The 16,811-nt window shown below is 34.7% G+C and overlaps 2 protein-coding genes across 2 annotated transcripts in view; one reads left to right on the top strand and one right to left on the bottom strand.

The window, feature by feature from the left end:
• The window catches only part of LOC136815344 (exocyst complex component 7-like), a 42,067-nt gene extending 34,163 nt beyond the window's left edge, over positions 1-7,904 (top strand). The window contains exons 25-29 of the mRNA XM_067071785.1: positions 3,543-3,641; positions 4,469-4,538; positions 4,942-4,983; positions 5,449-5,582; positions 7,450-7,904. Of these exons, the coding sequence (XP_066927886.1) occupies positions 3,543-3,641; positions 4,469-4,538; positions 4,942-4,983; positions 5,449-5,582; positions 7,450-7,561 (457 nt within the window). The 3' untranslated portion in view covers positions 7,562-7,904. The remainder of the gene's footprint in view (positions 1-3,542; positions 3,642-4,468; positions 4,539-4,941; positions 4,984-5,448; positions 5,583-7,449) is intronic.
• Positions 7,905-9,807: 1,903 nt separating this feature from the next.
• LOC136815361 (uncharacterized) lies at positions 9,808-16,509 on the bottom strand. The gene is made up of 4 exons (XM_067071802.1): positions 16,322-16,509; positions 14,495-14,556; positions 11,830-13,154; positions 9,808-9,953 (listed from the first exon to the last, which is right to left on the bottom strand). The coding sequence occupies exons 1-4, from the start codon at positions 16,497-16,499 to the stop codon at positions 9,863-9,865; spliced, it is 1,656 nt and encodes a 551-aa protein (XP_066927903.1). The 5' UTR covers positions 16,500-16,509; the 3' UTR covers positions 9,808-9,862.
• Between the last annotated feature and the right edge of the window lie 302 nt (positions 16,510-16,811).

The raw sequence follows: 16,811 nt of genomic DNA, 5'->3' as shown, positions 1-16,811 counted from the left end.
AGCGGAAAATAAGAATAGTTTAGGAATAATTTTAAGGCTCGTAACCTTAGAAAAGTTGAGAACACCTGAAGACGTAATAAAAATTGACAATCATATATAAACAAAGTTGTAAAGATCCAAATGTTTGTTCTGTAAATGACTATTTAGGGTAGGGCCTTTCTCATTCTTATTGAATTGTGTTTATCGTACATTTTAAGACGTTGCAGATCAATTAGAGGAATTCTATGTTAAAGGTTTTGTTTTTAAATAAGAGTGATGTCGTTTGCTTACTGATCAATTTTAATTCACAAGCTTTTTTGATATTGAATTGGCACGGATGTGGAGCAAGATTGGTCAGAAAGAGGAAAGAAAAACATTTTTTGCTTATATCAGCTGATATAACAATAGGCAGACACTGCCCTGGTATGAAAAAATGTGTCTATAAGAAACTGAAACACTTAGGTAAAAACAAAACCTTTAACATAGTTCCAGAAAAAGCGATCAAATTAAAAATAATCCTCTTCTCTTCCATTTAATGAATGCTACATCTTTAATGATTCATATAAAGTCGCTAATTGATTTGTAAAGAACATGCTAATGAAGCCATGATTAATTTTCGAGGTAGTTAACAAAGACTGTTCAAATTGAAATTAAGCAAAACAATACAAGTTAGAAAGCGATCATTAGAATATAAATTCTTATAATAAAGATTCAAAAGAAATTAACATCTGCACCTATAAAATTAACATTGACATCCTGTCAATGGAGAATTTGGGCTCCTTAGCAATAGTCCACTCTTATTGCCACTCGGAAAGATTCGAAATAGAACTCTTACAGTAATAGTTATATTGAAGTGATAAATTCATTTAAAAATTCATTGTTTTTTTTATATTCCTGAAAATGATAAATAGAAAATATGTGTTTTAGGGTCCACAAAGCCTTATGTTCTTATATAGTTTGTTCTTATAAAAAAACGTCTAATCCAATTGTCTCCTGAACTCGAACAAGTTTTCTAGTCCCTTCAGTTAACAATGCCTTGCAAACCGTACTCCATATCTCGAAATTTCCTTAACTCGACAAATTTGTCTTCCCTCCCCTTGCGTGTTTTAAGTGATAAGACCGTTTGATAAAAATAAGATAAAAACTCAAACATGTGTAGTATAATATACATATACGTAAAAACTAAATATTCATTGTTTTTTATGTTCCTTAAAATTATAAATCTCTCAAAAGTCTATTAAAAAAACAAATAACATCTTCATTAACTATACACCATTAGAATTCCACTTCTAACATTCGATATCCGAGCACAGAATAATGTTCATCCACCAAAACAAATCGACCATCTTTCGGTAACTCTTTTCTCTTTCTCTCATCTTTCCAATGGAGAATCGATACTCTTTGGCAACCATCAACTTTCAACGCAACTCGGAAAAACTTTTCATCTTCATCGACATAAGTTGCCAAGTAATGTGTTAAACGATTCCAATTCCCATTTAAAATCTCTTTATTAAAATCCTTCAATTTAGTGAACACTTTAACTGATATGTTTTTAATATGAAATATGGCACCTATTTTGATGAAGTTACCTAAGAATTGTCCAACTTCCATTGCAGTGGAGAGTCTCAATAGTCTCCACCTCCATTCGTTACTATAAACGAGATTCCCGTATCTCAATATGGTATCATTTAGCTCTTTAAGGTATTTGCAGTCATTGGTGTTGGATGCTTTGAGATTCTCCAGAAACCTGTTCCATTTTAGAATCTCTGTTCTCTTGTTGTAATCTTCTTTTCGGAGATAGGATACTGTCCAAGCTTTCTCGGACACCTCTGGATGACTCAATGTTGAGTGAAGGTTACTGATTCTGTGGGCAAACTCTTTCAGATTCGTTATTTCTTGTGTTAGATTCTTAATGGTATTTTCAAGCTGAGGGATTTTGTCATTACCATTCGATGCAACTTCCCTCTCTTTTGCAGAGTCGGCCTCGTTTTTATGTAGATTGACTTCCTCCTCCTGCTCAAGTTCAATCAAGATACGCTCATCGAGTTTTTGTCCAACTGAAAGTGTCTTTTTCGAATGTCTTTCGATATTTCCAATAGAATGTTTACACACTCCCACCGTCTGGTCACTATTAGATTTCTGCTTGTTTTGGGATTGATCATTAAAATCAGTTGTTTGTCTCTGTAAATTTTCATTCGGATTCAAATCAACGTGGCCCAGCTTTTCGGTGTCCACAGCATCGAGTTGTCCTTGCTTTTCGACAATATGTTTCACTTCATTATGGCATATCTCCATTTTCTCCATTCTTTGGAGTAGATTCTCAATGGATTGTTGTAGAATGTCGATACGTTGGTTTTGCTGGTCTATCTTGTTTTCAAACTCTGTCCTCTCCTTGGCAAAGGATTCAGCTAGTTGATTGATCTCCAATGTGTTTTTGGATAAATCGTTCATTCCTTCCTGACGATTTTCTTCCATCTCTAAAAACTTTCACAAGCTTTTTTCCGACCTTTTCAAACTTTTCCTCAAAGAATTTTCTAGCTCCACCCAAGTCATATAAAATCAATCAGCAGCCGGATGAATTATTTAATCCAGTATTATATGGATAAAAATCTTTGAAAATATGTTTGTGTTGTTTTCAACCGTATCAAATATTTCGTAGACAACGTTTGTTAGCTCCTCTCTCCTTCTTGCTGCTAAATGAACTGTTTTACTGTTTTACTTGCCCTTACACAACTTTCAAACTGTGTTAAATTAATTGTTTTCGTGTTGAATAGCTTGTAATGCGATCTTGCATACGTCTTAACCATCAAAAACCTCATTTAAGGGTTATTAAATAACATTTTTCAAGCAGAATTCATTTATTGTGCTGTGGTCAAACGTATTATTTATATAAACACGACTTGGACACACTTAATTCTATTTCAATGATTAATTCCTTTGAAAATGTATTAAGCATGACAAGCCATCGTCCACTCACTTGGTGTCGCCAAAAATCCTTAATGAAACAATCTAAGAAGTACTGTTTCAATTAATTCACCAAACAGCTTGGACTTTGTGGGACAACATCCTCACTTGATAGGTTCGCTGAACCAATTACCTCTAGTTAAAAACACATTTCATCCCTATTGCAAAACGAATTGGATAATTCTTTTTGAGAGTCCCAACTGAATTTTGAGTTTGAAAAGTCCCGCACTCATTGAAAAATAGCCAATTTCAATGGCTCTTGTATATTTAGCTCTTCCATTTAATCCAATTTGGTTACAAATTTCACCTGGCGGGCACAAAGCGGGTCAAGCGTTTCGAATGGCAAATGAGTGACTTCATTTTCCATCCCAATGTTTCATCTCTAGGCGCTTCGGAGTTTTAAACTCGATGCGACGAAGTACTTTTAAGCTGCAAACTTCCGAGGAAAGTATGAAGTTACAACACTCTTTGATCTTTCGGATCACGTTCATACGCTACGGTTCCGTTTCGCTTCACAAAATAAAATGAAGCAATTCTACTGGTTAAATTCAATTGCGTCATTTCTAACCAATAGAACATGGTCTCATTTTTCATCATAGGATTGGTATCATGTCGATGCTTCAAGAAAACGGTGAGCCAGACCTCGAAGGGAGATACAACGAGTTCCTTGAAACAGAACTGGAATCCTATGAACGAAGGTGCGTATCTTGCTCCTGATTATGTCACTGGTACAAAATGTCTATCTAACGTCCAAAAACGCCCGTAACATCTAAATTAATACAATGTTTGCCAACTGCGATATTCGCAAAATATTTTTTTCAATTCAAGTAGATAGAAAAATGTCAAAACTTGTACAAGAATAATGGGATATTCAAGGATTTAAGGATTTTATTGCCCCAAGACAATTTTCGGGATGTTTGCATCCTCTAAGGAATACGATCGAATTTGTGCTTCTTATATTACCAGCGGTTTTGTAGAGGTCTGGTGTCTGATAACCCTTTTCCAACGGCAAGTCTCCCCTTTTCCCCAAAAATCAATGTAGGAGTTGAATTTTTGCACGTTCACAAGACTCCGCCATCAACATTGATATTGGGGGAAGGGGTGGATCCCCTAGAATGTAGTTTTGACTCAATAACTTAAGGCTTGGGGACACCAGAAGTTTTTTTCGCGTTGGTGCAATGTAACATGCTCCATCCCACCAACCTGAGACGCTTTCTCGTGTCTCCACCCCATTTTTATTTTAAAAACATTTGTGCTTCACTCACTTTTGTCCCTAGGATAATGGAGAAAAATTGATTCGAAGCAATTTTGCTCCATTGTCCCAGGGACAAAATCAGCGTGTCTTTTGGGTATTTCCCTCACTTTTTATCCCATGAAACAAAAAAGAAACCATGAGACATGCACTTTTTTTATTGTGTTGGTGGGTTGGAGCATGTTTTATTGTAGCAACGCGAAAACAACTTCTCGTGTCCCCAAGCCTTTTAAGAAAAAAGATAATGTGTACTCTCTCTTCTTTTCGTGTTAGTTGGATTCGTGTGACGCACCATTTAGAACAAAGTGCTGGTGAAAGAAGTATTGATGCCAAGGGAGGACATGTAAGGCCAATTTTTTATGATTAATTTTTATTGGTAGCGACTGTAGTGCAGTGGTAGAGCATCTTATTACGGTGCGCAAGGTTGTGGTTTAGTAGGGGGTATTTTATCAATGATCTCTTCTTGACGTTACGATTTTTTTTACCCCCTAGACACGTGTTTTGACCCTGAAAAAGTATCAAGCATCGCCATTGCCACTGCCACTGAGATTTACCCCATGGACACTAAATTTACCCCATGGGAGATAGCAAATTTACCCCATGGACAGACGGTCTTTCACAATTTTTTCAAATTAAATGTCCATGGAAAAAGTATCTTTGACCCATTCAACCCATTTTAATGGATTAAAACTTTATTGTTGTCACAAGGGCGTCTATCTTCAAATTAACTTGCTATTTTTTCACAGCTAAAAGACAAACAAAAGCAAGCAATCAAGGAAAAATTTAAGGTAAGTTGTATCAACTCTCCTTTCGATCAAAATAGACCTAAAATGACCGAAAAAAGGACTAAAAGAGGTTGAAAAGTTAAAAAGTTGTAGTTATGAATATTTTAAAATAGTTTTGACAAACATATTTTAGCAGTATACTCCTATCAGCTCTTTTACCTCCATTGACTCCCGGGGGAGGGGGTACTTAGGCAAATGGAGGGTACGGTATGTGCCACACTTAAGAGTACCTTTTTTGGATTTCCAAAGTCCTGCTAAGGGTCGGAGAAATCAGAAAATCAAATTTCAGTCCCACTAAGGGACGGAGAAATAGGAAAATTGTCCCAATAAGGGTCGTAAAATTTTCCTTTGTTTTCTCCTTTTTAGTCCCGGTAAGGGTCCAAGGGTCGGAAGTCGGGCGGCACCTCCCCCCCCTCCCGGCATTGACTTAACAATAAAACCAATTTTTATTTCCTCCTTCATTTCCAGGGCTTCAACACAGATATTGAAGACATCAAGCAACTACATTGTCAATATACAGTCCCCGATATGGAGCTGAAGAAAAGGATTTATGATCGCATCTGCGATCTGGTCGTTCCAAAATATACTGCTTTCCTTCAAAGGTGATTTTTTTTAAAGCTACATACCTTAAAAAAAGACAAGAAGCCGGAGCGGCGTGAAGGTCCAGCTGACGTGGCAATAACCGAATGTCGTTCGTACCGGGTTCCTTAAGTGACGCAAAAAATTTCCTTCCCATCCTCCACTCTGAGCTTCTATTCTTTGACACTTTCTTTGTATTGCTAAGTTTTAAAAGCTTTTGATGTATTTCCCGAAATTTCGAAACTTTTGCGGCTGATGGGATTCGAACCCACTATATACAAAGCATCTATGATTAGAATGCCAGCGCCTTAACCACTCGGTAACTCCTATCCCTAACCCTAGCCCTACCTGACCCTACCTGAAACAACCCTTTAATCTAACCGAGAAATTTGACTCTACTACTAATTCAATCCAAAACATAGGTCAAACATCGCGCGGGACGGCGGGACAAAAATTCTAGATCGGCGGTTGGTTTAGCCTGGACTTGTTAATTTATTGCGCGCACAGGCCCCGACAAAGACAAAATCTTTTCGATCAGTTGCTTTTTAAAGGTCCATTCTGCTGCGCGCTGGACCAAAAAAACGGATATAGTTGAAATTCGCCAAATTATTTTTTTCTGTCATCTAGTAGAGGGCATTTTGTAAAATCGCTCGAATGTTTTGATCAAAGCACTTGTTATACATTTTTGGAAAGCTAAGGGGTATGGAAATCGAAATTACAATGTTTCCAATTTTTTTTCGGACACTTTGGTGTGATTTATTTACGGACAAATATGACGGTCTCAGGCAAAAATCATAGGGTTAAAAATTAATGAAAGTTTTAGCTCGAGAAAACGGAGACCTGTTGTATATTTTTGGAAAGCTCTCAAAAAATTAAGATTAGAGATATATTGCAAGTATAGGTGATTTCTGTACCTAACTCGAGATATTAACCCTTGAAAACCGTGTTTTTCAGCCAGAAACAGCTATTTTGTCCAGTTTTTACGCTTTTTGAAGCTCAATATCTCGAGTTGGGTACTGAAATCACCTATACTTGCAATATATCTCTAATCTTAATTTTTTGAGAGCTTTCCAAAAATATACAACAGGTCTCCGTTTTCTCGAGCTAAAATTTTCATTAATTTTTAACCCTATGATTTTTGCCTGAGACCGTCATATTTGTCCAAAAATCACATCAAAGTGTCCGAAAAAAATTGGAAACATTGTAATTTCGATTCCCCTACCCCTTAGCTTTGCAAAAATGTATAACAAGTGCTTTGATCAAAACATTCGAGCGATTTCAAAAAATCGAACAAAATTCCCCCTACTAATCCGCCAAAATAACTTCCCAGAAAAGTTTCTTTCGTTAAAAACCTAAAATAAGAATTTCATGAATAATTCTTATCCTTCTATTCCTTTGATTCAGAGAAAATTCTTTAGAAATCACAAAAATCGTTGCTTACCAATAGAAATGTGTAACTATTTTTTAACAAAATCTGAAAAAATAGATCAACAGCCGAGGCTGGATTTAAAAAAATGTTGGTTTGCTGTCAGCCGGCGACTGTTCTCTAAACTTGCCGACCTAAAAACTTTTATTGCTGTTTCGCGAATTTTTTTTCTACAAAAATTGCAAAATGTAGACAAAAATTCCATGAATGAACAAAATAAAAATTTTTCCGACCGACCCACCTCCAAAATCTAGGGTCGGGTGACGGCAAACCAAGAATTTTGTAAGTGCAGCCCGAATTTAATAACTTTTGAATAAAAAAACCGTTGACAACCTAAAAATAGTCCCAAACCTTTGTCAGCGCCAAAATGATAGCCCAAACCCCATACTGCCTGGATTATTACTGGCATCAAAGAGGCTCTTAAAACAAAGCAAGTGACTATTCTCTATTTTGTTTTTCCTCAGATATCGTGATGTGCATTTCACAAAGAACGTTGAAAAATATGTTAAATTTGATATCGACGAAGTTCGAGTTTTGATTGGAAATATTTATGCTGTGGAGCAAAGTATGAGGTAAAGCGAGAACATTGGTTTTTGTTTTGTTTGAGGTTTATGAGTAATTCTCGATGCAAAGGCATACATACTTGACTTTATTTGGAGAAAGACTTGTAAAGGTACTGGACAACATACTTAACTTTTTGGGTCAAATGTCAAAAAATATAAACTTTGGAACATTTCTGGTCGATAATTATAACCATATCATTTTTCAGTAGATACAATATTCCAATTTTTTTTATACTAATTTAAAAATATTCATTTTGTATAAATAAAAGTAATTTCATTTTTAATTTTTCTTTCTCTTTTTTCTTCCGTCGATTATGTTATCTTTTACTATCATACTAGAAAATAAATGATGCAAAGTTAAATTAAAAATTTTTGGTGTTACAAATTTATTTGTCTACTCTTACGTGCCAAATAAACGGGGGGGGGGGGTTCGAATAAACGAGGGGGTTGGAAAAACTTTTCAAATCAAATAAACGGGGGGAGCCTAATTACCGGGGGGGGGTTGGAAAATGGACTTTCAAAAATCCTAAAAAGGGTCAAAATAGACTACATTTAGGCTTTTTAGAGTAAATCAAGAAACTTTCCTTTTGGTAGCTAGGAATTTTTTCAAAAATTAATAGACAAGTGGGGTCCTAATAACGTCCGGGGGGTTTGGCACCAAAGAGTACACTATCTACGGTTTTTTTACAAATCTGCGAAACAAGAATATTCTCATGATTTAAAAAATCACCGATAGAGTTGGTGTTTTTGGGGCAAAATAAGCCATATTTTAAACAAAAATTCATCGCAACCGCGGGTTAAATTCCGCGAAACTTCCGAATTTTGAGCTGTGAACTGTGAAATTTAATTCCGCGAAAGTTTCTTTCCTTAGATAAGACTGGGGAATGTAATTGAAGATATTCAATAATTTTAGCGAATTATTTTTAAAATGGGTTAGCGAAGCGAGGTTGAAATTTTTAGGTTAAAACTTTGGTTTAATTTTTCTTTGGATTGTTTTAGCTAGTTTTTTGGGTTCAGTTGGCATACATTTTCTTTCGGAAAAGTGGATTTTAGACTTCATCAACAGATCTAGATTGCTTTTTTTATGTAAAAACCAAACGAGTCGCGCGTTTTGGATGGTAGAATACTAGCTCCTTCGGGGCTTTGAAGTCAATGGGTGGCCCATTCTAAGGACCTTACTTCAAACAAGGATAACTCGAGAGCTAAGCCTTCCCAAGAGCACGAGGTGTCGTGCAAAATGTTTTTGTTTTCTAAAAGTGCATTTCTCTCGTCCGGAACAGGTTAAGAGTTCACTTTTTCTTGCTTTTGAAAGTTTTAAGATTTATCCCTAGCCCTTAAAACTCGACGAGTGTACACTCCTGGTATGTACGGATTTCGTTTTTACCGTTTTCAAAGATTATCCCCGGCAGATTGCATGTTTTAGAGTTCGAAAGGCCTTAGAATGTTCTTACAATTTTCTTATACAATTTAGACTCGAACGATATACTTAGATTTGGAGAGCCAAGAAAAGGGTTGAGGAGGTCGAAAAGGTATCAATTATATCCTGCTGGTGCGAAAGAAACTGAGAAAAAGACCTAATTCTGTGTAAGGTTAAATATTGGAATATTGTCTTTTTTGAAAAAATTGAAATAAATATTAATTGAAAAAAAAATAAAATAAAAAATAATTTTTCAACAAACCTATTTTGTTCAATTTTGTCTTTATTTGCAAAGAACTCCGAGGAACCTGATAAAAGGGGGTTTGGGGACTGGAATACACGGGAGGGGGGCTTATTACCGGGGCGTTGGAAATGTGAACAGAAAGGGCATTTATCAGAGGGGAGGTTAAATTAAACAGGGGGTTGAAAACGTTCAAAATTTGATCAACTAGAGGGCCTAATTGCCGTTGGGGTGTTAAGATTATACCTCTACATACTAAAAGATAAGCCAAGTAAAGCAAAAGGCTAAATATAGGCTAAACTCGAACTGCTTTAGAGCAAAATAATGAGGTTCCTTTTGACCGCAAAAAATATTTTCAAAAATAAATAAACTCTTCACCTCATACAGATCTCTCGTTCATGGTTATAAAGGATGGATAAAATTTTGGATCGCTTTTTAAGCACCTGAGAATACAATTCATACACCTTTTCAACCGTAGCCGCCAATTGCCGAGCGGGCTCCCCCACCCCTAAACTCGATCCAATCCTTTTTGACACCTTTATCTAATGTCTATAGTGCGAAAAAAAGACTGGGACGGTTTTAGGGTGTTAAAACGAAAAAAAGCCCGCGCGGCAATTGACAGCTACGGTCGAAAAGGTGTATAAAATAAACTTTTTTCAAGCGAAGATGTCATCCTCGTTACCCAACATATCGAATTCTTCGATCTTTCGTCCATTGTTGTTATTCGATACCATAAGTAGACTGCGTCTGAAAAGAAATCATGAATCGTTGGAAAGATATTTTTAAGCGCTTTCATCTTCAAAAGGGTAAAAAGTAAAGTTAAAATAGAAATTGTAAACTTTTTATACTTTAGTGTTATGAACAATCTTTCGTTTATTATTGTTTTGATACTCTGAAAAGTCTGCCTCTGAAAAAACTCATTTAACGTTGGAAAGATATTTCTATAATTTTCGAATGGAGAAGAAATTACTTAAAGTCTGCTTTGCATGCATCGGTGTTGTTTTCCTATTAAATGAGTATTTTTTGCTGTTTTATTTGTGATCAAACAGACAAACCTAATTTGTTGAAAACAGGTTTACAATTTTTAGTCGCTAATTTTACATTTTAACGAGAAAATAACTGTAATTTATTGATTATTAAAAGTCTTGTTTCGCAAAAATATCTTTTTTTACATTTAGATTTTTCTTATTTATTAAAGCAATTCATTTTTTTTTTGACACAACAGCTAAAATAACGACTTTATGAATATACAGAAAGAAGCCACACTGAAGGCATTTCAAAGCCGCGAGTACAGGAGAGTAGTCTTTACTTCTAAAGTCTGTCTCGAAATAATTTGCAGCTGGAGAAAAAAATGGCTGTAACTTTTGATAGAATTCGAATCAAGTTGCGGTTTTGTGCTTGTTAAAAAGATATTCGTGAGTGGAATATTATCAAGTCAAAAAAATTGAGAAAAAAAAGAGGAAAATGAAAATGAAAAATGAAGAAGAAAAAAATCAACTTCTTGTAGAAATGTGGTATAATTATCATTTTCACAGGAGTGATTTTTCAATCTTAGATCATTATCACTGTTAAAAAATTTTTCAAAAATATTCATTCAATCAAAAGATATCAAACAAAGTTTATTGCTGGTTGATCGACAAAAGGCAGGTTTTTTCGTTTTTTTTGTCGTTTTTTAGTACTTTATAGAGTCAACCAGCAATAAATTTTGTTTGATATCTTTTGATTGAATGAATATTTTTGAAAAATTTTTTCACAGTGATGATGAATAAAGATTGAAGAGTCACTCCTGTGAAAATGATAGTTATACCACATTTCTACAAGAAGTTAATTTTTTTCTTCTTCATTTTTCATTTTCATTTTCCTTTTATTTCTCAATTTTTTTACTTGATAATATTCCACTCACGAATATCTTTTTAACGAGCACAATACCGTAACTTGATTCGAATTCTATCAAAAGTTACAGCTATTTATTTCTCCAGCTGCAAATTATTTCGAGACAGACTTTATATCAACCATTAGAAGCGCGGTCAACTGGAGGAGACTTGTAACGAAAATACAAGGAAAATTCTTTTCGACGGTATCGAAAACACAAGCGTACAGGCGATTCAAATTTAAAAAACAGTTTGCACTCCACCGTCGTAGAGAGTCAGTGAATGTCTCTCATGCGGAATAGAATTTTGATAATCTTCAAGCAGATTCTGATACCCTGTGCATGACAGGTATTCACTATAAAGACCTTGGCTCATTTACCACACCTCTTTAGAAAAGAGAGTGGTATTGCAGGATGAATTATATGTTAGATTAGGGTTTTCGAGTGAGTTCTCTTGGATTCTTTTAGAGGTAGCTTAAAGGGACATAACAGTACTTGCGAAATTTGTAAACAAACTGTATGCAGCGGATACAAAATCAAAACAAATATCACATGTCAAAATAAAAAATAAAACCAAATATGGCTGATTTTGATTGTTCAATTGTTTTGGAGTTTGTTTTAGACACGTGACTTTAATTGTTCTCTTCAATGACACGTGGTTCGCGCAATATTTACATTTTACTACTTTAATGTCCCTTTAAAAAACCAAGCGTCGAGAAATATCCGATTCAAATATTCAACGAATTCACTTACCCAGTTGCATCATTAGTCTTGACAGGTGGACGGTTTCCATCTCGCTTGCTGAACAAATCTGTTAAGAAACCACTATCACCTTCATCAAAGGGCTGGTTTCTACACTCATCCTTAGCGACATCAACTGTAAGCGCCTGGTTTCTATCATCTAAATCCTCTGTTTGATTTAAAATGTCACTGAAGAATTGATTTCGGTTGATTAAGCACTGGTTTTGTGTTTTATCAAGAGATGAAAGTTTCACGTCCCCGTTTGTTAATTTCGATTCGATCTGTTGTTCTCTTTCAAGAATATTGTTTTCATTTTTTCTGATTGGTTGTTTCTTAACGTCTCCATCGATAGGTTCATTCGAATTATCTCTTTCGTTTGAGGAAAGTTCATTTTTTGAATCCTCATTTTTGAGCTGTTTTACGTCACTTGCATCTGAAATTTCTTCACTTTTTCCGTTGTTTAATCCAGTTCCCACACAAGACTCGTTGTTTTTAAGTGTAAATTCTTCGTCATTCTTTTCGTTGTTTAAATGCACGCTCTCTTGAGTATTTTCACTATTCTTGTGTGTTACTTGACCAGGCTTATTACCAGATAGCTCTTCATTCGCAAAATCATCATCATTATCAACTTTTTGGTTTTCAGGTGGACTGTCAAGGATCTCAGTAACCTCAATATCGTTTTGTTTTTCAACTGTTCTTAAATCCAACTTAAAATTGTTATCAGTACTACACTGTATATTGTGAAGAGATTTTTCATCTTCCCCCAAATCAACAATGTTAGATTCTCTGTCACTTTCGACCAAGGCTGAAACGTTCTTTGACGAACTCTCTTCTAGGTCGATTCTATTTTCAACATCCAGACAATCATCAAGTTTTGAATCTATATGCTTTTCACCCAATCCAGAATCCTCGTGTTGAGAACATTCTACAGACTTTTTATCCTCATTAAGCGATTTAGATTGCTGTTCGGTCTGTGTTTTACACGTCACCTTGAATTCAATATCGTCTCCGATATCACTTTCAGCGTTTTCAATGAGCTCAATTTCTTTCATAAAATTTTGGTGAGGAGCTTTAGTTAAAGGATTACTTATTTCAATCATTTCAATGTCTTCCGAAACAACATCTTCGGTAGTACAAGAATCCACAACGTCTTGGATTTTTCCGCCTTCAAGAATGACCGGAGAAATGTTCTCTTTACCGCTAGGGGAAAGTCCACTTTCTGGAGTGTCCGGAATATCCATAACTTCTTTCACTGAAGTGGAATTCGAACTACATTCCAATTTGTCCAAATCTTCATCGTTTAGAATTTCAGGAGATGGTACAACAGCATCTCTACTCTGAAAATAGAAAAATATTTAAAATTGTCGTTAAGATTTTTTTTATCTTAAATAGGAACTATTTTGCAAACATATACCACTTATCCTTGACAAGGGCCTTTTTTCTCTAAAATCAATTCAAATTTGTAGTAATTTTCTGTTACTTTCATAAAAAATGTATCAAAAAATAAGTTTTTTAGTTCGTTTCTTGAAAATATTTTGCTAGTCTTTTTTCTTAAACTTTGTAGAAAATAGAACTTTTTTTTTAACTCATCGAGCACGAGCACTCTTACGACATTGATTTACCTAAGGAAATGTGAAGAAGATTCCAAAATAAATTTGTAAAAAAAATCAGATTATTATGAAAACCCTTTATAATATCCTCCAAAAACCCAAATTCAAAGGTTTTATTTTTAAATAAGTTTGATATCGTCAATTTTACCTTAAGGGAACTTATTTTGGCGGGAACTAATTTTGGCGTTCAGCAAAAATCTTAAAGACTTTTAATTTTGGCGGGAACTTATTTTGGCGAATGATGAAATTTTTTAATTTTGGTGGGAACTAATTTTGGCGAATGACGGCGTAAATCTGTTCTATTTTGTCTTATTTTGAGCAATTTCGATGAATTTCAGGGGCTATTTAAACAAAAACTTAAATTTTGACGGGAACTTATTTTGACGAGGGAGCAAAATATTTAATTTTGGCGGGAACTAATTTTGGCGAATTTTAAATCCGCCAAAATTAGTTCCTGCCAAAATAATTTCCCTTAAGGTAATTTACAAGCTTTTTTCACATCGAATCGACACGGATGTGGAGAAAGATTGATCATAAATAGGGGAATTTTTTTGTTTATCCAGTACAAAATCGCACATAATATAACAATAGGCAGACCTGATATAAAACATACGTGTCTGACATGAAACGGGAAATGTGAAACAAAAACCTTTGAACTACTAACAAAGTAGCTGTCATAGCGTTTCAGATGAACCTTAAAACTCCGCCCTGTTACTATCCATGGAGAAGCTAAATGATTCGATAGTCAATTTTTCCAGACGCATTATACCTTAAAGGAAGAAATTTTGGCGGGAATTTAATTTGGCGGTTGGCCGAAAAAGTTTTTTTAGAGGGAATTTAATTTGGCGGATGGACGAAAAAACTTAATTTGGCGGGAATTCAATTTGGAGTTTGCTGAAAAAACTATCCTTAAAATGGCGTAAAAACAGCAAAAAAAAATGCAAAAACACCTTGAAAGAAACCATATTTTCAAAAAGTTTAATTTGGCGGGAGTTTAATTTGGCGGATTCTGGCCAAATCCGCCAAATCCGCCGAAATTTCTTCCTTTAAGGTATTTAATAACTTACACATTGTGAAGCGCTGGATTCTGAGGAAACATCCAAATTATCATTCTTCCCAACGTCTATCTCTGAAGATATAAAAACAGGGTTTTTTAAATTTATCAATGACATTTTTCTACATGTTCAAGGAGCTAGATGTTTTAGACTAATTTACTTCCACCTATCTTATTCTTACCTATTTTTTAAAAAAATTTAAAAGCTTTTTCTTCAAAGTTAAATATTTCTTTCTATTTATTATGTCCCTAGCACTTTCCCAACCATTCTCTAAAAGGACAATGTTTTATGATTGTTTCGTTTTTGACATTTTCAAAAAAGCTAAAATCTGAATGCATGTGTTTCATGGTCCCAAACTTTTACAGTACTGATAAGATCTCAAAAGAACTTTTCCCTGAAACTGTAGCTGTGACAGGGCCCTCTTATGAGCAATTTTTAGCATTTTTGAAAATCTGTAAAATTAGGACTAACAAGCTACATGCTAAATGGACCTACCTGACGACTAATGCAATGAGAAAATGGCAATAATGGTAAGAAAAACAAAGTGAAGAATTAGAAAAAAGTACCAAACCAATCGCGAGAAATGCTCATAATTCCCTAAAAATGACGAACGAACGAACATCATTTAATTTAGAGGACCTCCGTGGTAGGTCCAAAAAAAAGGCTCAAAAAGGGACCTTCTAGCCAATTTCATTTAATTCTAATGATGCCATAATGGTCTTCAAAGATGTTAAAACAAGTGTGCAAAAAGACTTGTAGTACAATGAAAAAGACAGATACAGCTCCGCAAAGTCACATTCTAAGAATTTGCTCTTGTAAAATGCTAATTTCCAGTTGATTTTTGGATTGAAGGTCTGTCAACTGATCTAACATGGGCCACCATTTCACCGAACCTCCAAAGTCATTTGATTTGAGTTAATGAACAGCGTATTAAAAAATACACGATTTCTCTTTCGCATCGAGTAGGCTTTTAAATCAAAATATGAAAAAAATCCGTAGTGGAACACACGCGAGTGTCTGTGTACTCTAAGAGGAACGAAGAAGTATGATTGATAAACTTGGTGGAGTTATCAAAACAAATTTATTGTCAAAGAGATTTAGCAGTAAGTGAAAATACAGGCCAGATTGTCAGCAGTCCCATGTTTCGACCAATCGTCCCAAGTTAGAGCAGTTGACGGTAAGATATATTTTCTGATGAAATAATAATACATAGAGAACAAAAATTTGCACAATTTAATATTGGACATTATTTTCAGATGCAAAATAAGAAAACTTTTGTTAAATTGTACAAATATTAGATGAACACACACTGCCAAATGTAAAGATTTTTAAGCGTTATATTCTTACCACTCTACTCTTACTTTAGGCGTAGAAATTTTCGCGAGCAGAAACTTTCGCGATTTTCGCGAATTTTGGCCTATTTCGCGAAAGTAAATGTCTTTAAAAATTCTAGGGAGGGCCATTCGCGAAAGTTTATGCTCGCGAAAAACTCTTGACAAAATAGAAAATCTGTTAAACTTCAAACTTTGAATAAAATGTAACTTTTATGGCACTTTTTAGCCTGCTAAAATACTAATAAGTCAAAAGACAAATATTTCAAGCCAATCCAAGAAGTATTTGACCCTCTAAGCCATTTTTTCATGTGAAAATTCTCAATTTTACGTCTTGATTCGCGAAAGTTTATGCTCGCGAAAAATATTTTTCCGTTAAATTCGCGAAAGTAAATGTCGTGAATTTCGCGATTTTTCGTCCTCGCGAAAGTTTCTGCTCGCGAAAGTTTGTACGCCTAAAGTACACTCCAACATTCCATAACAAAAAGTATAAACAGTATTTTTTTACCTTCTAAAGATTTTCTTTTCTTCTGTAGCTTTTTCCAGGCAATATTGACCTTAGCTTTGATTTGAACCTTTGTCAGGAAAGGATATTTTGATGTGTATGTGTGTGAACATCTTTTGTAAAAGTCAGATTTAGTTTCTTCCTTGCCAGCTACTTTCTGTGGCTTGAAAATGTTTCTCATTTTTTTGTATCACCTGAATATAAAAAATTAATTTTTTCATCTACATAATATCAATGTAAAATTCCATTATCAGATCCATTGTCAAATCCAACCTTACTTAAACAACAGGATTTCTAATCTGAATAATATTGTCACTAAAACAAGTAATTCCTGGTAATTCTAGTGTAATATTGATCAAACTTAATCCACAACACTATGTAACGGGTGTACCAAGGTAGAAGACACTAATATGACATAATTCTTAATTGTAATGTACATTAAAATGCGTCTATTTGACATTCATCTTTCTGCACTCTGTTTGTTAGAACAATT

The sequence above is a fragment of the Clytia hemisphaerica genome, unplaced genomic scaffold, assembly GCF_902728285.1.
Source record: "Clytia hemisphaerica strain Z4C2 unplaced genomic scaffold, Clytia hemisphaerica genome assembly, whole genome shotgun sequence".
Lineage (NCBI taxonomy): Eukaryota > Metazoa > Cnidaria > Hydrozoa > Leptothecata > Clytiidae > Clytia > Clytia hemisphaerica.
This window is presented reverse-complemented; position numbering and strand designations above follow the sequence as displayed.